Source organism: Cicer arietinum, chromosome 5 (genome assembly GCF_000331145.2).
Source record: "Cicer arietinum cultivar CDC Frontier isolate Library 1 chromosome 5, Cicar.CDCFrontier_v2.0, whole genome shotgun sequence".
Taxonomy (NCBI): domain Eukaryota; kingdom Viridiplantae; phylum Streptophyta; class Magnoliopsida; order Fabales; family Fabaceae; genus Cicer; species Cicer arietinum.
In genome coordinates, this window is record NC_021164.2 from 60,470,059 (window position 1) to 60,497,255 (window position 27,197).

Genomic DNA, 27,197 nt, shown 5'->3' on the forward strand with positions numbered 1-27,197 from the left:
ATTCTAAATAATTACAAGCTCATTTAAAATTTGACCCTTATGGACTTCGAAGTCTAGCTTCGCCCCAGGTTCAAGAGATAATGTCTCAAATTTTTAGGGATATATATGATATATGATGAATGTTGTCACTAGTCTTGTAGTGTGTGTAACAAGTTTTGTTATATTCTATTGTAATTTTGTTTTGGTATATCAACTTTTTCAATACATATTTAATCTTTAGATTTTGTGTTATTTGTATTTGAATTTGATAATCTGTAAATATATGACTTATAATAAAATTCCGACGTATATTACAAATTTGATTATTAATAAATTTGTTTTGTTTGGTTTCTAGCCAAAAATAATATTACGTGTAAAAAAACATGACATCTAAAATCTCATGAAACTCTTGTATTATTCTAATTCCAATCCAATCCAACATTACAGATTTTTCAACAATATTAATTATATCCTTATATTTTCATAATATTAATTAATTTTAATATCATTTATCAATGAGATCTAAAAAAAAGTAAAAAGAGAGTAAACCTATAAAATCATCCACCACCACTTTTTCTATCCCACAACTAGAGTGGGTGGGTATAAAGGACTGTGTTTATTAGAGAAAATCACTCCCAATTGTGGATGAATTAAGATATAATTAAGCTGCAGTATTGAAAAATAAAATAAGGGTTGAAGCATAATCAAAATTAATAGATGAAATTTGATGGATCAACATGCATGTGAAGCGCGATTAAAAAATCAAATTGCTTTTAAAGAATCGGTGCACAAATATGAATGAGATAATTAATTATCATGACACAAATAAAATAAAAAACCAAAGATACGAAATTAATTAGGGGATCTTACATTGCAATTCAGTGAAGTTGCATTTGCATCACTTTGTTTTCTCTACCCCGAAAAAGATTGGAAAGGGACAGAGAAAACGAGAAAATAAAAATAAAAAATACAAACACTATATTAAAATTAGAGGGTAGTTACTGTTGAGTTACCTCTCGGGTTGTTTGAGAATGAAGACCTCACACCAACTAGGTTCGAAGGATATGAATGTCTTTTTCGCTTTTATGAAACGGCTGATTCATACTTCCGTTCCGTGAGATTTGTGTGAAGTGAAGTGAAGTGAATTGAATCATCTTTTTCTTTCTGTCTATATTTTATTGTGTTTTGAATTCATCTCTGCTGGCTGTCATATTATATATGCCACCTCTATTGCTTAACACAATTGTGTGAAAATTTAAGAATAAAAATATTCAATTTTAAAAAAAGGAAATTATCTCTATGAGTGCAATAAAATAGATAAATTAAAAATATAATTAAGTATAAAAATTATCTACCACTATAATGTGATATTTCACGGATAAAAATAAAAGATTAACTTATGAAATGGATCTTTGTACTATTATACTTCAAATGATTAGTCTTTTGCTTCCCTTTGACGGATATTTTAAACAACCAAAAATAAAAATTATTTATTTTATCTTAATTATAAGAAAAAATAATTATTTTTCCATACTCAATGAGAAATTTATTTTAATTTTATTAAATTTTTAAATTCATAAAAAATTAATACATTTTAAACAAGATTATTAGTGAAAACTTATTCCATAAAATAAAAGTTATATTAATGTATTTTAAAATTAATATCATTAAATGTAATTTTATACTAACATTAAATCAATTTTTCTATATTTAAAAATAAATACCTTAATTTAATTTTTTTGGATACTGAATAATTGGATTAAGTAAATTTTTGTTATATATTATTTTATAATAGTTCATTAAAGTGATAAATGTAACTAATACGACAATTACTTGTATTCAATCTTTTAATTGTACTTTATTTTATATTTCTTCTTGATTATAAAATATATTTTGAAAATAAAATAAAAGTAAAAATAATAATTAAAAAATTAATATTTTTGATATTAAATTTAAATTAAATATATTAATTTTTTGGTTATTTATTTTGCTTATATTTTATTTCAATATATAATGTAATTGAAACCGTTAGTTAATATCATTTTTTAATGTAACTAACAAATAATTATATTTCTCAAACTTTATTTTATGAAAGCTTGTATTATAGAAACAAAAAACCTATTAAAGAATCAAATCTATATCAGTGTTCTAAGCGTCGCATTTGAAATAAAAATTAAATTTTTATTTTTTAATATAATATTACTAATTATTATTTTCTAATTTTATATAACGTGTAGTTGTCAATAGTCCTTTGTTTAACAATGAATATCAGAAATGTAAAAAAAAAAAAACGTGTCTCAATTTTTAGTATAATATTAATTATTTTTTGGCAAAATTACTATTCTAGCTCCTTAATTTATTTTATGATTTCACTTTAATTTTTTAGTTATTTTTCATTCCGTTATTCCTTAATTATAATTCTATTCAATTTTTGTACAAGTGTCATCTATTCATCTCTATTATATGCAAGTTCATACATCTATAACTTTATGATCTGATTCAATTAAAAAATCTAAAATAATTCATCAAACATAGACTTTCTAACTCAAAAATAAATAAATAAATAAATAAATTCAAACACATTCTTCTTGTTATCGTGTACGTACTTCACCAAAAAAATTCAAACATATAACTTTCAAACTAATGAAAAATGAAAAAACAAATAAGATGTTATTATAAAAGGAACAAATAGATTTGATTTGGGTAGCTAGTGTGACCATAACTGAACTAATTCTTTTTAGCATTAATTTTTGTTGGAGTCGAAATTTTAGTGAATTCATTATCTCGATCTCGAGAAGATGAATGAGATGAAGAAAATGAATTAAGGAGGCAAAGAAAATGACTGAGATGAAGGTTATAGAAGAAGAATGAGTTTATGAATTTTTCATTATTATTATTATTATTATTTTTGAGTTTGAAAGGTTATGAATATAAATCTGTAAGTTATTAAAATGAAATGTAATGAGTTTGAAGGTAATAAGTTTGATGAATTTTCTGAGATTTTATATTGAATTGTTCATAATTTTTAGAATTTATGAGTTTGTAAATAAATGAAATGATATATGTACTAAATTTAAAATTTTTACCCAAAAAATAATGAAATTGACCAACTTTATCGGCGGAAGTATAGTTAATGGACTAACTAAACTAAAAAAAATAATTAAGAGACTAAAATAAAATTAGAAAATAAATCAAAAGAGACTAAAAAAATAATTTAACTTTATTTTATTAATAGCATGTGAATTCCTATAAAATTATTATATTTTACTGAATTCATGATAGTGGTTGGTTAATTAATAAAGTGTTTTTTTTTTATTTACAGAAAAAATAAGGGTCGTTCTAGTGCAAATGAAAATAGTACGTGAGATCGACTATAGATTAAGATATTCCTCTCCATATTTTGATATTAACAAAAAATTCAAAACAAAAACACACTAACAATACACGTAGACATTTCAAAGTCAATACTCCTTTCATTATTAAACTACCTATTTCCTCCAAATTCAATTCCATAACAACACTCCTACCATTCTTCTCTCTCAAACTCATCCTCAAAATCTACTTCTCTCTTTTCTTTATTTTCCTTTTCTCTCCAAACTTATATAGGTATTCTTCTTCTTTTCTGTTATTATTAATTTAATTATCTGCCAAAACGATTGAAATAAAGTGGAAGTTTTGGGTTCATTATTTGCATTTTCGGGAGAAAAAATTATCTTTTTACTATTAGTGTACACAAACAATTTGACATCAGCACACTTCTAAATGTAAGAGATTAATTCGTAAAAAAAATTAAATAATTAAATTTTTATTTGAAATTAAATCAAATGATCGATCAAAGTAATTTTATTTATTTTTTTTAATAATTATATATAATTTTTTTTATTTATATATTTGTTTTAATAGAATAAAAAAGTATATTATTTGAAAAATTTTAAGTTATATTTTTTAAATAATTTTTTTAAAGTTTTAAAATTACCAATTCAATTGAAACAAACTAAATCAGGTCAATTTGCTTTTTATCGATTAAATTTTGTTTTGGATTTCAAGAAAAATATATTGCAAAAATCAAACTAAAACAATTATTATTTATTGATTCGTATTTTTTAAATAAAAAATTATCATTGTGAATTATTTAAACCATCTAATTTTTCATTGATTTGATTTGGTTTTGATTTCATGAAAATAAATTACAAAAATAAAATCAAACTAACTATTTTTTAGTTGGTTGACATTTTTTCTTACCTAAAATCAAACTGAATTAAACAAATATATTTTCATCTATTTAATTCAGTTCATATTTCTTAAAAATAGACAGCAACAATAAAATAAGATTAAAAAAGTTTTTGTTTCTATAAAATTTCATTATTTTATTTGTAGTGCTTATAAAAAATTTAATCAACTTTTAGTCTTCTAAAATTTGTCATTTTTCACTTTTTATCTATGATTTGGAATCAACTTTTGTGTATTTTTAGAATATTTGAATTGTTTTTTGCATTAATGTTTATAAAAAATTTCCACAAAAAAATTTATAAATTTTGAAGAAGTAATAAATTAAATATAGTTTTTTCAACGTCAAAAACTTAAAAATCCGTATTTAATTTATTAGTTGTTAAAAAATTCTAAATTTTATAAGGAAGTTAACCATGTCCTAAACATTTCTAAAAAAGTCATCCAAAAATTTGAAGAATAAACAATAATTGATTTAAATTCATGGACCAAACAGGAATACGAAATTTTTTTAAGGGATTTAAAGTTCACATATTTGTTTTATAAAGACTAAAAATAAAATAATAATTTTTTTTTTGTTAACATATACTCTCCCACCGTATTATAAGAATATGTTCTATCTTATTTGAATTCAATGTTTAATGAATTGCCATGATATTATAATATAAGTTAATTCAAATCTCTATAATATATTGTCTCTTTAATTGAAATTTCTATCATGAATATGTATTGGATTAGAAATCAGCAGAATATAATAACAACACTAATTTATTCAATTATTCTTATAAAATATGAAATTGAAATATAATAAAAAAATAATAATTTATAAAATATATGTTTAATAATATAAAAATAATGAATATAATTTGATATTAAACTTAAAAATGAAATATTAATAATTAATATAAAAATATTTATGATTTTATCACAATGATGATTTTGTCTTTTATATAATTTAATAAATTAGCATTTAAAATTATAAAATATAATAATTAATTGAAAATTTAAAATAAATTTAATTTATTTACAAGGGTATTTTTATCATATATATATATATATATATATATAATATCTTTATTTATATTCTGACTAATAAATATAATTATTTAGTTACTCATTATTTTAAATTTTAAATTTATTTAGTAATATCAATATATATTTTTTAAATATAAAAGCATTTTACTATTTCTTTAATATTTTAGCTTTTTTTTTTTAATTTATAGTATTTAAATATAATAAATTAATTTTAAAAAATGTAATGGATCTAGATAATTATTTTATTATTTAAATATAATATATATATATATATAATTATTTTATTATTTAAATATATATATATATATATATATATATCAATTATATTATAAAATAAAATGTTGTAATTATTTTGTATATTAAATATATATATCATAAATCATAATATTTATTTTATTATTGTCATCTCTCTCGTCTCTATTATATTATAAACATCAACAAAGACGAGAAATTTGACGCGGTCTTGCACGGTTGAAGAAAGTGCCCAATATCAAAGGAAACATTTATAATGAAGTTTGTTAGTTATGCCATACTGGTACGCTCAGTTAGAACGGTGCATGTGTAAAATCATTATGTTAATAGAAAGATAAGGAACACAAGCAAAATATTGGGTTTAGTTGAGTTAAAATTCAAAAGATAAAAAAAGCCCATTTGACCAAAAATGAAAAGAGCCCAAACAATTAAAAATCAACTGAAAAGTGTACTGAGGCAAAATCTGAAGCAAATCACAGCCAGGTCTACTAAGAGATTAATCCAATGAAATTTAAGGGAGAGTATTAAAATTAAAGTGCAATATCAAATAGGATAATATAGTTCTTGAAAATATATGACCCTATTATTTTGGTCACTGACCTCAAATCAGCCAATTGTCAACTAATTTAGCCTTTAAAATATTATTTTGATAACAAATTATGTGTTTTAGAGATTTTTATAATAGTAAATTGTATATTTTATAAATTATTTTGATGATTCAAAAATTAATTTAAATTTTTAGTCGAATTAATTGATTGACACACAAAAGAAGTGACGAAGAGAGAACAATTTTGTTGGACTCACGTTGCTTTTTGTTTCTTCTGCAGTATGAGATTACATCCCCGAGATGCGATCATCCATAAACTTTTAATTTTTTTAATTATTTTACAGTAAAAGGTTATAAATGATCGTATCTCGGATATGTGACCTCCTACTGCAAGAAAAAAAAAATAGTCGTAGAGAAAGGATGCAACCTTAAAAAAATAGGACATTTTAATATATATTTTTTAATATAGAGTATGTTGGTGAATTTTTTTTTTAAAAGGAATATATATATATATATATATATAACCTCTAAAAAAACTCACCAATATACTCTATATTAAAAAATATATACTAAAATATCATTTATTTTGTCATATTCCTCAATTTTAGAATTTTAAAAAATTGTTAGTATTTATTTATAAAGGTAAAACTTGTGTCTAAGATTTTGACAATATAAAATATATTCCAATCCTAACTCAATGAAACAGTTTAAATTTTTTTGCCACAAAATAGTTTTACATTTAAGTAATTAATATTTAAAGGTATCTAGCGCACAAAGGATTTTTCAAATGAATATTTGCAATAATTTATCCCCTGAAAAGTTGAAATAATCTAAAACAATTTATAAAGGATATTCTTGTCGTTTTCAAAACTAAACTCATTTACCCTTGATCTATTTATATTATTTTTCTCTTATATCAATCAATAAATTAAATTAATTCTATTTTTTATTTACTCTCTCTTACATATTTATTTCTTCACAACTTCTCTCTCAAACCGAACACATCCTAAATGAAGAAAAGGAAAAAAGGAAACACACAAGGGAGGCCAAGGGAGAGGACAGTACGTTTCGTGGTTTGTTGTGAGAGTTTAATTTATATGAATTCTTAGTATAAATTCTTTTACATAATCGGTTAATTACGATCAATTATATGAGTAATTTTAAAAGTAATGATAACAACAATAAAATATTACTAATGATTTAATAATTATGATTATTTAATGATATAAAAATCATGTAAAAATATATATGGATTAAATTCTTTGTTGTAAGATGAAAGATGTAGACGTCATAAAATTTGTTATTGGCCGAGCATAGTTGCTCTAATTGCAAAGAATTTATTGGTGTTGGATATTGGGGAAGAAATTCAGGAACTTTAGATCCAACATTATCACATGGGATCTTTTCAAAGTTAATAAATAAATTATTAATATTTTTATTTAAAATTGATTTTCATAATTTTTTCGATGCAAAATTATTTATCAAATTATTGTAATCGATTTCGTTTAACAATTATTTTTTAATCGATAATAAAACTAATCTATTTAATCTTTCTTGTGACATCGTTGATCATATATAAGATTTAATTAATTTGAGCTTCGAATAGTTTTTTTTTCTTCTCCTGAAGCGACAATTACAAGAATTATTAACATTATTCTATAAACAATATATGCATTTGAAAAATAATTTAATCTTCTTATATAATTAAGTATGTCAATTGATGTATCATTTTCTACTTGTATTATCTCTCTTAGAATTTTAAGTTCTACAAATAAATCTTATCCATCCATGTGTGAGTTGTCCTTATATTTTAAAGAATGTTCAAGATTAATGCAATTTCCTTTTGATTTTTCATTATCTAATTATTTTAATTTCTCAATATTAAGTAGAAAACCAAAAATATTTGCATACAATTTAAATTGTTCAAATCTACTTTGAAATAAAGTAATTGATCTATCAATTTTGTACAATAAGTAATCAATTTTAAAGGACTCTTCAAAATATTGTACAATGTTATTATCAACACCTTAGTTTCCGCTCCAGACAAATAGAAATAGCTAATCAAGCTACAATTGGATAAAAAAGACTAATAATTTAAAAAATAAATATTTACTTAATACTTAACGAAGGAAAAAAAGACGAATAAATTAAAAACACATATAAGATTAAATTATGGTCACTGACAAGAGCTAATCACATCATGATAATTCAAAACGAAAAATAAAATCAAAACAAAGAATAAAGAACTAGGATCAAAGTAAAAAAACAATTGTTTTGTTTCGTTCATAGTAAAGTTTGAGACGAAAGTTTCAGTATGATATTTTAATAAATATTTTTTGTAAAAAATAATATCTGTAATGTAAGATGTGAAAAACAATATTAAATGATGTTTCCAATGCTATACTCCATCATAAATAATTGCATTATTCTATGATTTTAATTGAGTAATAGCATAATCAATACATATATCTATTCAAATAATAATGATACAGATTATATACCATATAAAAGTTAAAATAAAAAAATAATTTTTTTTTAATGAGACCTTAAACAAGGCATTTCAAGTGGCTCGTTGCCCCATCACATCTAATCAATAGCATGGTACTGTGGTTTTTCTTATCGTTAGGAGCTCTAGACATCTCTCATTCTCAACACAAATGGCAAGGTGATATGGATATAATTTCAACCAAAAGACCATATTTTGACCCTGTAATTAATTATTAACGATAAATTATTTATACTACTTGTCTCATATATAATATATGTAATGACATTTTAATCCTGTATATTATATGAGATCACCGCTCATATAGTAAATTAGTAATTAGTGATCTAGGACAAGTAGTATAAGTAATCTATAGTGTTTTTTTATGTAAATGTCGGTGGTCCAAGTTTCAGATAAAATTTGATGTGCCTAATTAAAATGCGCACCTCATAAATTTTACCGTACTTTTCTTTGTATGATTCTGTCACTTCATAATTGGTGGGGTGGCCTTGAACTTGGATTTTCATGTATATTTTAGTTCCTTTTGCAATAAAACACTCAAAAGCGACATCCTCCTAATTGAATGAGATATACTTGTGTGTCCAATAGATATGGCTTTGGCAGTCTTTTTCAAAAACAAATATTGTCTTATTGATCAATATTAAGATTTTCCTTATCGGCATTAGATTATGGATTACTATTTTAATTGAACTGGAGGAAAAACAGGGGACAACTTTATTTTCATGGACATATACAGCTTCTCAGCTGATCAATCCAAAGATATAGAGCTTTTCATTGTTTAATTCATAATCAGCCACTTGTAAACACATCCACCGCACAAAATAAGTTATTTGTGCCTTTGTTTATGGTTGTGTTATTATCTTTCTTCATAAATTTTAATGTCCTCTATGGTGTACTCTTTCAAGCATATAATATGAAAATTATCCATTTTGTGATATGCACTGAATTTTTTTAAATAGATTTCAATGACTATACAATATTAACTGTTTAAAATAATTTTACAATATCTTCAATGAGAATTTATCGTCTTATTATGTAGATCAAATTAACAGTTGTCTTTTAAAAATAATTACTGTATATGTTATGTTTATTCCACGTTAGTATAAACAATCGAAATAAACAAGTTTTTATCAAAATAAACAAGTTTTTCTCTTTAAAATAATATTTGAGTTTACTTAAGATTCGTTCATTTGCTAAAAAGAAAAATTTGGAGATAAAAGAATGTTGATATTGAATTTTATTTCTATATATTATTTAATGAGTATAAAAATAATGTTATCTAAATATTTAAAATATCTTCAAAAAAATTTAATTTAAATATATTTAAGATTTAAAATAAAATATTATTAAGATATACAATTTAAATTTCTATTATTTTCATGATTTGTTCCTTAATCCAAATATATATTATATTTTTATATAACAATTTAACTTTATATATAGAACTGTGAATAAAATTTTATAATATGAAGTTTCACACAAAAAGAAGAAATTTTTCCATATAAAATACATCATATATAATTCCAGTTCTACAAATAAAATAAAAAAAATTATTATTAATATTGTAATGAGTTATATTTTAATGATATTTTGAGTGCATTATTTTTATTCTCATATTTAATCCTTACGATAAATGATTATATATGATTGAATGTGAATCATAGATGAGAAGATCTAGCACCTGATCGGCTCTTACATAGGACCAAGAAGAAGGCTTCTCTAAAACGGACTCTGGTCTTACTTCGAAGTTAGAACCCTGTTGTTACATATAATATTGGTGGTCAATTGATTAATCAACTGTATGAATCACCATGCATGCTGCCACATGGTTTGCAAGTCTACCATCGATGTATCCATCATCATTCATCACCAAGACCTTTGTGCAACTTGTCAAATGCTGATGCCTTCCAAGTCTATAGATTTTCAATTATTCATGCATATGGTTGCCAAAAATTTAGGTGAAATTTTTCGTCACTTCTTTACTTCTGACGATTATATTAGATGTGGTTACGTCTACTTGAAGCATTACACTCTGTTTTCTATTTTCTTAATGTTAATTCTAATGCATACATTTCAATATTTCTTTGATTATGGAGGCAAATCCGCGTTTTGTTTTGACTAATGATACATATAACATATTGAAAAATGTTTTTTAAACATGGATGCTCATTGGCACTTTAAGAGAGATAAAAATACATCATTTATTATATATATATATATATATATATATATATATCACTCTATCAAACAATATAATTTTTTTAAGTCTGAACCTCATCTATTTAAATTGATAAGTTTAAAAAAATCTATGATTAACTTTTTTATCAACCAGACCGAACCAAACTATAAATAGGTCAGATTATAGGTCATTGACGGACGGTTTAGTCTATTCTCACTTCTAATGATGGTGTGATAAAAGAAGAGAAATAAAGAGAAAAATAATGTATTTGACGAGTGTAGAAAAATTAGAAGTGTATGAATATAAAAGTTGTAATATATTTGCAGGTTTACCAACTCCAGACCAACATTATCTTTCTCGATTATAATTAAAATTGTTAATTAAACTCCTAATAAACGGTCTTTACTAAGTCCCTTAATATTAGGTCTCTATTAAAATAATTTTTAAAGTCTTATTTTATTATTTTTATGTGAATTTAAGTAAGAGACTTATTGTATAATATTTTGTCAATTGAGATTTGCTTTTTGAATAAATTTTGAAATTTATTCTCCTAAAAAAAATATAAAAATAAAATTCTCAAAAAATATCAACTTTTTTTTCTTGAAAATTTTTCAAAACTCTTTTCCTCGAAAAATTGAAAAAAAAAATTTAAAGCATTTTTTAACGGAAACTAATCGAAATTATTATATCAAAAAATTGATTTTTGAAAAATAAAATAAAAAATTTGTTTGTAAAAAAAATTAATAGATGAATTTGAAAAAGTGGTTCTATAAGTCTTATTAAGAGCTTTTTAATTTTGGAGACTTTATTTTTTGTTACATTTTTAATTATGAAATTTTTTAACCTCCTTCTATACGTGGATCGTGACTATAATAACTAATGAGATTGTAAAATTAACACCTATAATTATAATAACATATAAGAAGAACTAAACGAACTTTATTGATGAAACTTGTTAACATTAATTATGGATTAATGTTAAGAATACTATATTGAGTTCATAAAGTAATAGATATGGATAGTAAATCATAAGCCTCTCTTTCCTAAATAATAGACTAATCTTTTGAATTAAACTTTTTTACATGCGTAAGTGAATAGTGACATACGAGTGAAACTACAATAATAGAAAGAACTGTCACTGAATCAGTACGATAGAGTGAAAATCGTTGTGGATGTAGTCATTGTTGATCGATTCTTGTAAGGGTGACAATGCTACTAGTCTCAAGATGAGTAGCTAAAAATTATCAATGTAGTACTTAAACTACAAGGTTTTCCCCTTAATATAGTAGTCATTGGAGTTAAGTTTTCTCCGTGGAATTGACTCATTAAGAGTTAGACTATGAAATTAATTATCCTTCTTTTTTAAATTATATATGTTGTTGTTTTTGTAAATATAAGGTGATATACTTTTGGTTTTTACTAAGGTGGCAATTGAATTTGAATACCAATCCTAGAATATTCCAGCAGACTAAGACATCTCAACTGATTTATAATTAATGATTGAATATATATGAAACAGATTCACCTCCATGATACATAATATTATATATATATGTATAATATTTGTCCACCTGTAGGGATGATGAGGACATGTAAAATACTAAATACTACACATACAACTATATATAAAGTCAGAGAAGGCAAGGAGTTTAAGACATCCTCCTCTCCACATAAACGTTGTCAAAACAAAGGCCTTAAAAGCAAGCATTAATTATTGTGAGGTGAAGCAAAGAGAAACAGAAAATGGGAGTACAGGGTACCTTAGAATACTTATCTGATTTACTAAGTAGCAAGAAAAAGAAGAAGAAGAGGAAGCAAACTCAAACTGTAGCTCTTAAAATCAGAATGGATTGTGAAGGGTGTGCTCGCAAGGTTAAGCATGTCCTTTCTGGTGTTAAAGGTACTTACTTTGTTTATTTTCTTGTATGCTTCTTGAAAATTGCAGTTTTATTTATGTTTTCAACATTTATTGTTTTTATTGAAAAGGAGCAAAGTCAGTGGATGTGGACATGAAGCAGCAAAAAGTAACAGTGAGTGGATATGTTGAAGCAAAGAAAGTGTTGAAAGCTGCTCAATCAACAAAGAAGAAGGTTGAACTTTGGCCTTATGTTCCATACACTATGGTGGCTCATCCTTATATATCTCAAGCCTATGATAAGAAGGCACCTCCTAATATGGTTAGAAAGGTTGCTGACACTTCCAACATTAAAGAGACCACCTTCGACGATACCTATGTTGAAATGTTCAGTGATGAAAATCCTAATGCCTGCTCTGTTATGTAATCATTCATTAACAATGATTTTGTGCTTTTATATATGAAAATTAAATTATGTCATTTTTTCATTCTGAAATTTTAGTTACTAGTAGTATATTAGATTAGAGTTTAGATATTGAACCTCTTTCTCATATTTTTTTGGAGTATTCTAGTTCAACTACTTATTTGTTAGGAAAATAAGCAAGTTATGCCATCAATTATGTGATAAGAATGATGATCTTTGAGGAAATTTAGTGTGAGAAATTAAATTAGGTATTACTATATAATAGCAGATAATAATATATGTTTGCATAATTGGATGGGTTTTCATAATTGCATGTGTTTTCATATACAGCTACTACTATTGTTTGATGATGATTGATTGTTATGTTTCTTGTCTCATAATTTATCTAAAATCTTATTTATTGTTGGGGTAGTTGAAATGGAACACACTTGGCAGGGTATAAGGAAACCTTATTTATGCATATTTATTGACTTTTTCATTTTATCCTATGTCAGTGGAATGTTCTCAACATGTTATACTGAATTAGATTTGTATCATTAGAGTTAGCTTATTTTGAAAATGTTAATCACATATATATTCTTCACTACTCGAGTGATATGTTTCTTATAAATAAATTAATATGCAGGGGCAGCATTGAAATTAAATTACTCGGATGATCAACTAATCAATTACATTTAAGAGATTCATTCAATATATATCACAAAATATTCATATTTATATTAACTAACTGTATTAATAATCTACAAAAACACATAACATCTCTCATGCATATCACAAAAATCTACTGATATCTTTGGCAATTTTCCTTTTAAAGTTGCAAAACGATAACTCTTCGTATTAATTAATTATTTTGTTCATAACAACTTTTGTTATTTTATTATAATTTTTTGACTTAATTTTATTGTTATTAATAAAAAAGTACTTATATTTAATTATACTCATAAAAGATAACATAAAAAGTTGCTGAGGTCGCCAATATCGCTTCTCTGGTCAGTCGGTACTTATTCCTATCCAAAAAGTCTCGATTGTTCTATTTGACTATATATATATATATATATATATATATATATATATATAATATGTGTGTGTGTTTTAATATATTAAATGGTGCTAAACAACATTCAGTTCCACATAGCATCTCTACAACCATTTAAGTTAAACATTCAAGTCAAACAATTTCAAATATTTTCTGCCTAAACCATTATATATGCTCGTTTGGAAGGCAAACCTTCTCCTAATTAATATAATAAACAACTCAATATGTTCTAGTGGATACAAATTTAAATTTGTTCTGATTTAGACATAGAAAATCTATTTTGATTGGGGTGTAGATATTCTCAAATTTAAAATTGAAGGCGGATTTTTGAGTGTTTATATCTCTCTTGCATATGTACTTGAATTCGTTCTGTTAATAATATTATTGTCACTTTTAAATTATATATACATAGATATATTCAACATATTTATTTTTTTTAATATTAAATATTATAGTTTTCTCTTTATAAAAAATGATTTTAATGTTTTTTTTACTTTTATTGTTGTATAATAATTATTATTATTTTATTATATTAATTATAATAAATATAATTTTTAAATTTATTATTTTATATATATGAATGAACGCGAATGAATATATCTAAACCCCGTCACGAACCGGGATGGAGACTTAACTTTCACGATGGTGGGGAGGCCGCCAATATCCTACCCCATTGCTGTTAGGCATGACAACTAGACTTAGGCATGACAACTAGACGACACAAAGAGAATTTTGCCTCCCCATCCCCACCCGCAACGGGTTCGGGTTTCTCCGCCCAAAACTACATTCATTCATAAATATAAAATTATATATATTATAATTAATATAATAAAATAATTATTATTAAACAATAAAAAAATTTAAAATTATTTTTTATAACAATAAAATTATAATTTTTAATATTTAAAAAATATTAAATATATTCATTATATATATTATTTACAACAATATTACTAACGGAACGGATCAATTACAAGATAAATATTAAAACATTCAAACTTATCTCTTCTCCTAAATTTTAATTTTAAAGAATTCACACTAACATTTAATCAAAGCTAATTTTTCTTACTTAAATCAAAATAGATTCGGATGAGATTCCTCAAATGCAAGTTATATTATCATCTCTAATTACCATCTATATATAATAAATAAAATTTTCTTTTATCCAACCATTCCCCCAACACAAAAGTCTTCTTTGATTTTGTGTTATTTCGCTTAAGACATTCATTTATAAAACTGCAAAAAAGCTGCAGTAGCCTTGCCCAATGTCAGTTTGCCCGTTAATCTGATAATGAGAAAAAAATTATTAACAACAAATAAAAATATGATTGCGTTTTTCTTTTATTAAAAAAAGAGATTAACTTGGTTCCCTCCTTTTCCCTCACGGGCTGATAAACTTTTTTCATTGGCCAAAAATTGCTATTTTCTATTTGTTGTGAGAAGTGGGCTTTAATTAAATGAGTAGCAGACAATACTAGCAGAAACAAAATACTACTAGACACTAGTAGAAACAAAAGGATACGTTGACCAAAAATGAAGAAACAAAAGGATACTAAATGAGAAAAAAATGGCAATAATAATACTTTATATTTTTTAAGAAATACCCCAATTATTACTAATTAGGATAAATCAAAAAGTAATTTTATTTGCATGATTAACATCAGGTTTAATGATTAATGATTTAATTACATGCAATCAAATCAGGTTTTTAATATTATTAAAATAATTTAATTACATGCAATCAAATCAAATATATTATTTTTTACAGAAAAACAAATATATATTTAATTGGTCAAAAGATCCCATTTATATTTTTTTATTTATTTTTAGTTTTCTTTTTTAAATGAATAAAAATAATAGTTTTAAATTATTCTTAAAACAAAATAAAAATGTCACTTTTTTTTAACTTTGTCTTTTTTATGAATATATATCAAACGATCGGACAAAAATAGGTGTTTAAAACATTCCGGATTGAGAAATTTGTTCACAACCGAATCATACCTATAATTGATTAAACCAAACCAAATAACATTTGCAAACCTTCTCCTGACTAACCCAATGAATTTTCATTTTAAAAGTCTCCTTTGAATTTGTATCAATTCGCTTAAGACTTCATTTTTAAAAATAATTTGATTGTGTGACGACCAAAGTGACAAAATTACAGGCAACCAAATTATCTACTTTTGATTTTTTTATGCATATAATTTAAAATTTAATTTATTGAAATATTTCTCGATGCAACCACTAGTGAATTGTCAGTATGGGGTTTTGGGTGTGTTAAGTTTGGGCCACAAAGGAGATTTGATTGAAGCTGCTTGATGGAAAGTTGTCTATCTGATCTCTAATCCTATAATTGGTGAAGCCTTTCTAGGTTTGAATTGTGCTAAGAAAATTGGTTGCAAGGATGTTATTCTTGAATTGGATTCCTTGCCTGCGGTTCCAGGTTTCAATCACACATGAAGGGACAATGCTTTAGACCACCAATGTCTCCATCTATAGCTAAGTCTATTTAAGTAACTAATATGAAACATTGGAGTTTAATTTTCCATACATATTTGAAGTATTTCTAAAAAGTTATGTAATATGACTAGTTAGTATCAAACCTAGAGGTAGAATGTTTGAACTCTATGGTATGTGAGACATGTACAATATATATGTCCAAATGTTTGTGTCTACACACAAATTATTCTTCATTTATAAGGATACAAATGATTCTACATATATATGGATGACAGTAAAGAATATAAAGAAAGGTTTGAGTTTAAAAAACTACTTTGCAAATTTTGATTATACATTTTTGTCTAAAATGGATAAAAGAAGATTAGTAGTTACTCCTATACTATATAAAAACCGTTGTGAAACATCAATGCAGATCTCACTATATCTTGAAAATCATCTCCAAAAAGTTAAAACTCAAAAAACAATGCAGGATCAGTCGATCTCATATACCTACACCTATATCTATTATCTCCCCTATCTTCCTTTTCCATGCTACAAGTCGAAGCGCGTTTAAGAGACCTTGTCTATGGTTGTGTATCCTTTTTTGTCATTTCACCCGTTTGCGTCAGACTGTTAAGAATTAAGCTGCAGAAGATCAGAATAAAGTAAAGGCAATGAGAAAATGCAGTAAATTTATTATAATGTTGACTTATCGAATTAATGAATTTTAACATAATTGGTTATAAAGCATTTGAAGTACAGAAGCAGAAAGTGTATATATAAAATTTGACTCATAATGGACAAAAAATAAATGAAAGAACTTGAACCAATTAAAGCTTATTAACAGCACAATGAACGAATTTTGAAATATGGGTTTTTTATATCATATTGGAGGGTGTGAGAATGATCAGAGAATAATACAAACCCTTGATTACTAAATACTAATTGCTGGAAAACAATCCCATAAAAATAAAAGAGAATGGTGAAAACGTGTCAAATTAGTGAAAAAACAAATCAAGATTCTGAATTTATAGTTTTTATAAATTTCTTAAGAAACATAAACACCCTTTCAATGTATACACTATAAACATTTTTTTCCCTAATTTAAAAAATAGATATAAGTTAACGACAAGCAAAATTAACTGTGATTATTATCAACTTAGCTAGTGCCAATAAGCCATTATGAAAGGGACACAATGATTGAACCTTTCAATAAATTAAACACTTAAAACTTTATGCTATAATGGAAAATAATCATAAAAATTAACAGATTAAGTATCTGAACCAATCAAAACCGAAGAATCTAGCAGATAATTTAATATAAAAAAGGGGGGGAAACCTAGGTTAGAAAACGGTGGAAGAAAAATCTTTGAAAACGTATGAAAAGCAAAGTAGTAAATCAATCAAACAGATGAAGGAGCAGTAAACGTACCCCCACCGGCACCCTCTTCAAGATTTGCTCTTTCCGACTTGAACATCTTCTGGGAGAAAAACGAATGGTTGGGTTGTTGTTTCTGTGATGATGAAAGCATTAATTGATTGTGAAAAGGGTGAATTTGAAACTGAGAAGAAGTAGAAGAAGAAGAGAAAGGAAACGACACGTGTGAAGAAGAAGAAGAAGAAGAAGAAGCAGAAGGTGGTTCGATATTGAAGGTGAAAAGTTCTTGACGTTGAGAAGAAGGAAAAAAAGAATTAGGCGGCGGCGGTGAAGATAGTAGTGGCGGCGGCGGTGGTGATGGAGGAAGCATAACTTGAGGACCAATAAAAGAAGCGAGTTCTTTCTTAGCGTTATTAAGTTCAATTTGCAAGGATTTAAGGTTATGTTGAAGGAGTGAAATAAGACCAACACAACCATAAACAGGGTCTCTTAAACGAGCTTCGGCTTCATAAGCGAGTGACTTAACGGCGTCTTCACGCTGTGAAGCGTTCACCTCATTCAATAGCTTTGCAACGTTGCTAGCGCCGAACACTTTGTGTACGTACGCAAACTTTTGAGGATTGTCCGGCGGAAAATACGGCGCAAACACACATTCCTCTGTGCATTTTCGACGCTGAATCTTGCACGCTGCACACGGAGTATTCCACGGTACCATTATTATTAATATTATTATTATTTTATTTTTTGTTTTCCAAAAATTGCGTTCTTGATGATGATTTTTTCCACTCAGAGAGAGATGCAAGTGGGTGTGGGATTTCTGTTATTTATTTCCTGTTGCGATACAACGCTGAACAAGTGCACCCACGATTCCGACTTTCTCGCTAACAAATTTCGACTACGATCAATTCAAGAATCATACCATTTTTAACTATATTGCATTTTTTTATGGAAATATATTGTTTTTTTTACAAAGAAATATATTGTTATATATATATATATATATATATATATATATATATATATATATATGATATTATAATACTACTACTACGGATATAGTAATATCATAAGAAATTGTATGAAAAATTTAATGCAAACATATAATACTGACTAATTTCTTACGTGTACCGTAATTTTTCATATCATCATATATATACATTATTTAGATGATTGTTATATTACTATATTAAAATTCAAATTAACATAGAAATAAATTGTTGAAAAAATTTAAAATGACGAATTTAATCCTATTGTAGTTTAATTTTTTTACCACAGCATTCCAGAAATTTCTTATTACTGTATCAAGTAACAGCGAGCGTGCAGATTTGCAGAAATTTGATCTAGATATTGTAGATGTGTTGATTTTTTTTTTTTTGGTATAAGATGTGTCCATTTTTTAATTGTCATTTTAAAATTATCGATCAAAATATAGTATGTAAGTATAGTCCCTGCACAATTATTAGAAAAGGAAAATGCCAAATAAACTATCCTTTGATTTGGTGATTAATGGAGAGGATGAAATATTAATGCATATATATCAATTATTACCACAATTATACAACATTTATACGATGCAGAAGTTCTGAGAACCATAAAATTTAGAGAGAATAAAGTCTTACCTTTTAAATATAATCTTCTTTAAAGTTGATGTACGGTGCAACAGTAAAACATCTTAGCAGTATTAAAAACAAATACCGTATGAGATAAAAAAAATGGCATTAGAGTATTTAAAATTATATTTTAATTCTAAATATATAGTAAAAAATGATTTCAATAAAAATGTATCCAATGTCAAAAAATATTATCTTTAAAAATAGTAAAAAAAAAAATCGATCTTGAAATATAACTTGAATTAAAATATGTTTTTACGTACGTATAAAATAATTTTATATATAAATTAAATTTCATCGTTTAATTAGAACTTACCAAAAATATTATTAAAAAAAATTACCATTTAGACATTTGTAGTTACAATTTTTGATCATTTTTTCAATATACATAATCATTGTTAATGAGGACAAGTAATTTACACCTATTAATATATACTATAAAAAATTAATCTAAAAATATATACCATAAAATAAAAGATGAATATCTAATGAATATAATTTATTTATGTTGTCCACGAAAATAATATAACATGTGATGATCAGGTTATTTTATATTACTGTGATGATTATATAGGTTAATACAATTTTAAACACTCTTTGGTAAATCATGATGAAGATGAGATATCTCGTAAAACGAGGTGTTTTAGATATCCATGACCCTAACATAGTAACATACACCGATGCACCTTAGAATAAATAAAATTGCCGTGATAGAGGTAAAATTTGTGGCGTTGTAATAAAAAAAATTAAATATATTTTTTATTTTTATAAATATATTATTTTTTATTTTAGTTTATGTAAATTTTTATTTTTAGAGTTAGTCCCTGTAAAATTAAAAATAATCAGTTGTGGTCCATAAGTCAAATCAACATTAAAAAAAAGACATGTGACCCAATAAATGCATATCAACACATCATCTTCTATAATATATTAAAAATTAAAATATTTTATATTATTAATTAATAAATTTATTTACTTATTATTTAATAATTAGTGTTATTTTATTAAAAAAATATGAATAAGAATTAAAAGAGATGTTTAGGGATTTTGAAATACTTTTCTTTTTTTAATGTTGATTTGATGTTATGGATTAAAGTTGATCGTTTCTGATTTTACAGAGACTAAATTCAAACAAAAAACTTACAAGAATTAAAATAAAAAAATGATATATTTGCAAGGATATAATAAATATTTAAACTTAAAAAAATAAAGAAAAAATAATTTATTTGAGATTTAAATGTCTCAAATTATATGTACCAAAAACAATATGTGAAATAAAACAGAAAAAAGGGTACGATGTAAAATTACTATCATAATCATTGCACTCTAAATATAATCAACTAAAAAATAATATGTTTGTACACCTTTAATTTCTGTACATTAATTCAAGATTTTATTTTCCTTTAATATCTTTATTCATTTTTTGTTATTACTAAAACAATATTGATTTATTCAAATTTATAAAGATTATATCAATTGAGAACAATAAAATTTAAAGTAGCTAAAATAAAAAATAATAAATTTGTGTAAACAAACTCACGACATTCAGATTAATAGCATATAACGAAAAAATATCTACGAACGATGTAAAAGATTACAAATATAATGAAAATATCATCAAGATGGGAAGTAAAAAATGTCGCCTGAAAAATATATACAAAGATTACAAATGTCGCCCTCAGTTGATGAAATAACAAAAAATAAAATGTCGATGAGATAACGAAAAATAAAATTATGGCTTAAATATTTGTCCTTGTAAGTTCACGCATTTCTCATTTTTGTCTTTTTTTTGTCTCTCAATTTAAGTTATTTAAGTTCAATTAAATTTTAAAATCAACTATGTCGGTTGTTGTTAAAAAAAGTTTATGTGGCAAACCGAGAAATAACGTGAATGAAGAATATATTAAATAATTAAAAAAGAATAAAGTAATTAAATTAATTTAAAAAAATAAGGAAATTTGAATGTTTTATGTTTTAGTCCGTCTATCCAAATATATTTTTTGATAGAGAAAGGAAAACAGAACTCTAATTGCCAAATATATTTGTGATTTTGTACGAAGAGACTAAAATATAGCACCTTCAAATTTATTTCATTTTTTTTAATTAATCTAATTACTTAATTTTATTTTTTTAATTATTTAATTTATTTTTCTATCACGTCAAATTGTCACGTCATTCTTTGTTTGACACATAAGTTTTCTTTAACAACAACTAACAATATAGATTATTTTGAAACTAAATCGAAGTTACAAGATTTAAATTAAAAAAAAGAAAACTTACAAATAAGAAAATGAAAAAGGCCCGAATAAATTAAATATTTAAACATAAAATTAATATACGTAAAAATCACTTATATAAATTATATAAAAAAATGACAATTCAAGGGATAAATGCTAAATAAAAAAATTACCATGAAATCACTCCTTTTAAATAAAAGAAAAAGATAAAGTTTTGTTTAGGGGTTCATGTAAACCAACATTCATATTTACTTCTTATCCAAGAAAGGATGTGCTAAAATAACTAAGAAAGGCATGTTAAGGAAAGACAAATTGGGCTGATATCTTTATTCAATCAAGGTATTAATATATCACATTTATCTTATTTTTTTATATTAATTGTTCTTTTGAAAATTGAGGTGTCTCTTAGATATCTTATTTAATTAATTAGTTAAATTGATTAATTATTTCTATTAACTAGTTGGTTATTTTATATTTGTTGGTTGTTTATCTAAAGTGTATGTAATATTTGATGTAATTAACGTTATCTCATTTATTAATATCATTCAATTTAATATAGTATCAGATTGTTAATTATTATGCAGTTTTCTTTTATCAATTATTTAAATAAAAAATCTTAATATAGTATTAAAGCGCCGATTATTATTTGTTAATTGATTTATTTCTTTTCCATTTAACTCTTGAATAATTCGTTCATTTTTCTCTCTTTCTTTCTCCATTTAAAACAAATTATTCTCATGCTTTCTTCATTTTTTTCTCACTCTCAAACTCAAGTTAGAAAATGAAGAAAGAATGAAAAAGAGCTAATTTGAATTTTATTATTATTATTATTATTATTTAAATAATAATAATTAAAAAAAAACACATAATGAACAACATATTTTTTTCAACAAAATCTTATTAAAATCTAAAATTTATTCGATATAATTTTTAATATAAATAATACTATTTTAATTATAAATATCATTGAATTTAATTTTTCTTATTTATCTTTTATCAATATTTTAAATCAATAATCATAATTAGATGTTAGAAACATTTTGAAAAAATAAATGATAAAGATGGGAGCTACTTGTGTGTGCTCTCCTTACCAAATTAGTTTGAACCACTACACAAAGTGGAGAGTTGTCTCTTTCCGGTATTAAGGGGGTATTATAGTCATTATCAAAGTCCTGAACGATCTGCTACAATATCTGGTATTAGTAAGAGAGTCCAATCCAAGTTTTCTCCTGCACTGTCGTTTCGATTGACCGAACCGTTAATTAATTAGCTTACTCAAACTTGAATTTGATTTTGTTGATTTGGAAGTGACAAAACCTCAAAAGCATCATCACACACACGACACACCTAATACTGTTTAGTACTAATTTTGTTGTATGGTTGCCACACATGACATGCCATGCTATCACTTCCTCCTTCCACCGTCCAGTCGCTTTCACAGGTCAACCATTTCCTCCGTTACACAATTTAATTGCATGTGCTCCATGGCCATCTCACATCTCCCTGCACCAACAATTAATTGAGGGCTGAATATAGCGTACGTTACTTAAGATTATAAGTTTTTTACAGTGATATTACAATTTTGTTACTATTAAGATTTACTATTTACTATTTACTATTAATTGCAAAAAACAAACAAAAGAAAAGTAGAACAAGTGGTGGAGGAGGAAGGACGATGAATAATGAATAATATAATATGAGTGGAGTGGGGGAAGAGAAGAGAAGAGGGCAGGGAGACAGAAAGGAAAGAAGGACCATGACAGTGTCAGTGATTCAGTAATTTGTTAACCAGTTGCGTGCAGTGACCATTAATTCATCCTTTCTTTTTGTCCTCTTTTATTATCAACTGCTCAAAAACTTTTTTTTTAATTGGTATGTTGTAAGGAGTCTTTACGCAAATAATATATCCAAAAATTATGATAATTAGATCTATATAAACTATAAGAAATTTTCTTACAAAAATTTATAAATTTTTAATAAATGATTAATTAAATATAAATTTTTAATCATAAAAAACTTAGAATTTTATTATTTGTTAAAAAAAAATTAAATTTGTATACAGAAGAAGTTAAATATATCTTAAATATTATCAAAAAAAAATAATTAAATTTTTTGAACAATACGCAATAATTAATTTAAAATTATAGACAAAAATGAAAAAGAACATGTTTAAGAGATTAAAAATTGATTAATTTTTTTATAAAAATTAAAATAAAACAGTGTCATATTTTCTAAAGTATAATCTCATACACGTGCGGGTCAAATCACTCCACTTGGTTATTCTCAAACCATCACAATTAATTCAATGATTAATATTCACAATTAAAGAATCAACCTCAAATGACCTATAGAAAAAAAAAGAATCAACCTTAAATACGGATATGCTTTACCTTGGGGTGATAAAATTTGAGGTATTTTTAGTCCAAAAAACAAAAAAACTACAAGAATAAACCAATTGAATATCAATTTATCATAATATATATGTATCATTCTAAAACTTAAGAGGAAAGATGTACCATGTTTTAGAAATCTTGCAAATTCAAATCCATTATCTAGAGGATTTGAACAAGCATGTGCACCAAAGTATATACGCATATACACACAAAAGGAGAGTTTAATTTTAGTGCATAGTGACCGTAAATTTTTTTTTATATTGTTTGTCCATTGCAATCAATTATGTTTGTAATTTTAAAAATAATCAAAATAAAAGTTATACATCTTTATTTATTCTACGATTGTGATTAATTGATTAAATAAAATATATTTCTACTTTCAATGTATATAAATTAAATCTCACAAAAGAATTATAATTAATAACTACATAATCAAATAATGTTCAACAAACCAAATTGTAGATTAAAAAAAAAAACTAAATTGTATAAAAGTAATTGTCATAGACATTACCAACAATCAACATGTGCAATCAGAACATTGACATATGACTCTCAATTAATAACAACTCCAATTTTTTTTATAATATAACTTAAACTTTAAAAAACTGCATTGATATAATTAATTTTATACATTGACCACTCTAAAATTTTAATATACGCAGAATAAATTACTAAGATTATCTTCTCTCTAAAAGCCAATTGAAATTGTGTATCTTATAAGAATCTCTTGTGATAGAGGTAAATAGAGACAACTAAAATTTCTTCCCGAAAAAAATAAAAATAGAAATCAATAAAATTAAAATGCTTCATAACCCACAAAAATTCTGGATTAATTAATATTCTCCAAGGAGTCAATTATATTGTGTTGTTTATGATGATGATCATAGTAATGGAATGTGTTAGGATGTTGATGACGTGGGTAATAGTACCCGTAATTCCGCTGCACCAAAACATATTCATTAGTAATAATGTTATCATAAATTATAAAATTAAACTTATAATAAAATTAAACAAGACAAATTGATAGATCAATTTCAAAGGGGATGAATAAAAAGTTAAACATTTCAATATTACAACTTACAATACCCCATGGATACATATAGGAACCTATTATATTAGAGTTCAATTTGAATTGATATGATAGAGTAGCTAGTAGAGGAGATGGTGAAGAAACTATTTTGAATTGAAATGAAAAGGTAGTAGTAGTCTGTGGTGTTTACCTAAGATGGGAATTGTTGGTAAGTCGGTTAGGGCATTGATCTGAATGGAATTAAATTATTTGGTTCTGTTTTGTTTGCTTGCTTCATTTTGTGTGTGAAAAATATTGTGAATTTATGATACGATTAAAATGGAAAATGAGGCAGTTTTGTTGATTCATTGATTGTGATTCGTGAATCAGGGCTTTTCAAACCGAAATATTCGTTTACTTCCTTTAGTTTTTAACTCTCCTCCTTATTCATATTCCTCTGTTTGAGCGCACACATATAAATGAAAAAAATAAAAAATAATTTAATTATATTATTTATATCTTTTTTCTTTTAAATTTTTTTATTTGTGTGTAACAAAAAGTTTGCTTTCAATTATTAGTGTCTTATATGTATTTTTCATATTCAAGTTAAATCAAATACTTTTTAAATAAATACAACTCATTTTTTTATTAACGTATTTCAGTCTATTTACTGACATAAACATTTGTGAATTTATCTGGAAAGACGTAAGAAAATAGTTTCTAACATGTCTATAAGTTGTTTTTAATAAAATTTCATATGCTATTCATGATAGTTTATGAAAATGACTTACATATTATATAAAATCAGTTTGACATCAACTTACATTGTATTAGTAAAATAACTTATGTGTAATTGTTCATATACTATAGGCATATTAAGAGTCTAGAGGCACAAGAGCAATCACAAATCAAATGCAGACTATAAGTGATACCACATCTCAATCAAAAATAATAAGACATTGATGCATCAGTTGTACTCTAATAGTTTATTCTTATTCAATGTGAGACTTAACCATTCACACTTGAATCCAATAATTTCCCCCTCAAGTTTGAGTCTTCCACATCCTATATACTTATTAAACATATCAATCACCAATCTTATATATCATACATTTATCTCATTCTTATTCAATGTGGGACTTAATCACTCATGCTTGAACACTACAATGTCACCCTCAAGTGTGAGTCTTCTACATCCTATATACTTGTACTGTTGTTATTACTAATGAGAGATGCCTCATAACTACACCATAATCCAACACCAGGCTTTCAATACAAGGATGAAACACTAAGATCCACTCTTGCTCTCACCAAGCCGAACCATTGCTCTGATACCACTTGTTGCTAAGTTATGGGGGTGCTAGAGCAACAACGAGCTAAATGCTTTAAGATCACAAAATACTTTGACACATCATCTCAACCCAAAACCTTAAGACATTAGCTATGTATATGGGCCACTACTTTTATATATATAATATTTAGCTCATTTTTAATCTAACGTGTGACTTAACCACTCACATTTGAACTCAACAAAGTGTTTGTGCTATAAGTTGTTCATCCAAACATGACCTGAATTTTTTTTATAGAAGTCTATTTAGTTAAAAAGAAAAATAATTATGGACACCTAAATACCTCATTAACACCTTAAGAGAGAAAAATAGGAAGAAAATAAAGTGTTGAATTCGTGTTGAGAAATTTAAAATGTACAAGCATCATTGTTGTAATTAAAAATGTCATAATACATGTAACATATTAGTGAAAAAAAATTCTAAGTCTATCAAACCTTCTTATTTAAAGTGATGTTATATAAATTAATTATTGCTACTATTATATTAAATTGTGCAATTTGTGTGAAATTATTAACTTGTCAATATTTTCTATTTAAGCATACTAACATATATAAGTTTTTTTAGATATTTAAAAGTATTATTATGAAATAGAATTTAACAAAATATTAAGTTTGATTATATAAAATTACAAGTTAGATGTCAAAGTATAATTTAATTTTATTGGTCTATTAGTTTATTAGTTGTAGTACCTCAATTTTGTCCCAATAATTAAAAATTATTTTCATAATAATAAAAACAAAAC

At 25.0% G+C, this 27,197-nt stretch overlaps 2 protein-coding genes across 3 annotated transcripts; one reads left to right on the forward strand and one right to left on the reverse strand.

Annotated features, from left to right (window-relative positions):
* Positions 1-12,366: 12,366 nt before the first annotated feature.
* Positions 12,367-13,060, forward strand: LOC101510690 (heavy metal-associated isoprenylated plant protein 24). The gene is made up of 2 exons (XM_004515588.4): positions 12,367-12,625; positions 12,712-13,060. The coding sequence occupies exons 1-2, from the start codon at positions 12,469-12,471 to the stop codon at positions 13,005-13,007; spliced, it is 453 nt and encodes a 150-aa protein (XP_004515645.1). The 5' UTR covers positions 12,367-12,468; the 3' UTR covers positions 13,008-13,060.
* Positions 13,061-16,691: 3,631 nt separating this feature from the next.
* On the reverse strand, positions 16,692-18,774 carry LOC101510141 (LOB domain-containing protein 36-like). 2 transcript variants are annotated; one of them, XM_027330920.2, is made up of 2 exons: positions 17,912-18,774; positions 16,692-17,109 (listed from the first exon to the last, which is right to left on the reverse strand). In XM_027330920.2, the coding sequence occupies exons 1-2, from the start codon at positions 18,570-18,572 to the stop codon at positions 17,105-17,107; spliced, it is 666 nt and encodes a 221-aa protein (XP_027186721.1). In that variant the 5' UTR covers positions 18,573-18,774; the 3' UTR covers positions 16,692-17,104. The 2 variants fall into 2 exon arrangements, with proteins under 2 accessions (XP_027186721.1, XP_004515643.3); XM_004515586.4 differs by having other exon boundaries at positions 16,692-17,124; positions 17,912-18,770.
* Positions 18,775-27,197: the final 8,423 nt, after the last annotated feature.

Excerpts from the sequence above, each read along its gene's own strand:
- LOC101510141 (XM_027330920.2), bottom strand. The coding sequence starts at position 18,572 with ATGGTACCGTGGAATACTCCGTGTGCAGCGTGCAAGATTCAGCGTCGA.
- LOC101510690 (XM_004515588.4), top strand. The coding sequence starts at position 12,469 with ATGGGAGTACAGGGTACCTTAGAATACTTATCTGATTTACTAAGTAGC. Across the intron at positions 12,626-12,711 it reads TGTCCTTTCTGGTGTTAAAG|GAGCAAAGTCAGTGGATGTG; the intron begins GTACTTACTTTG and ends TTTATTGAAAAG.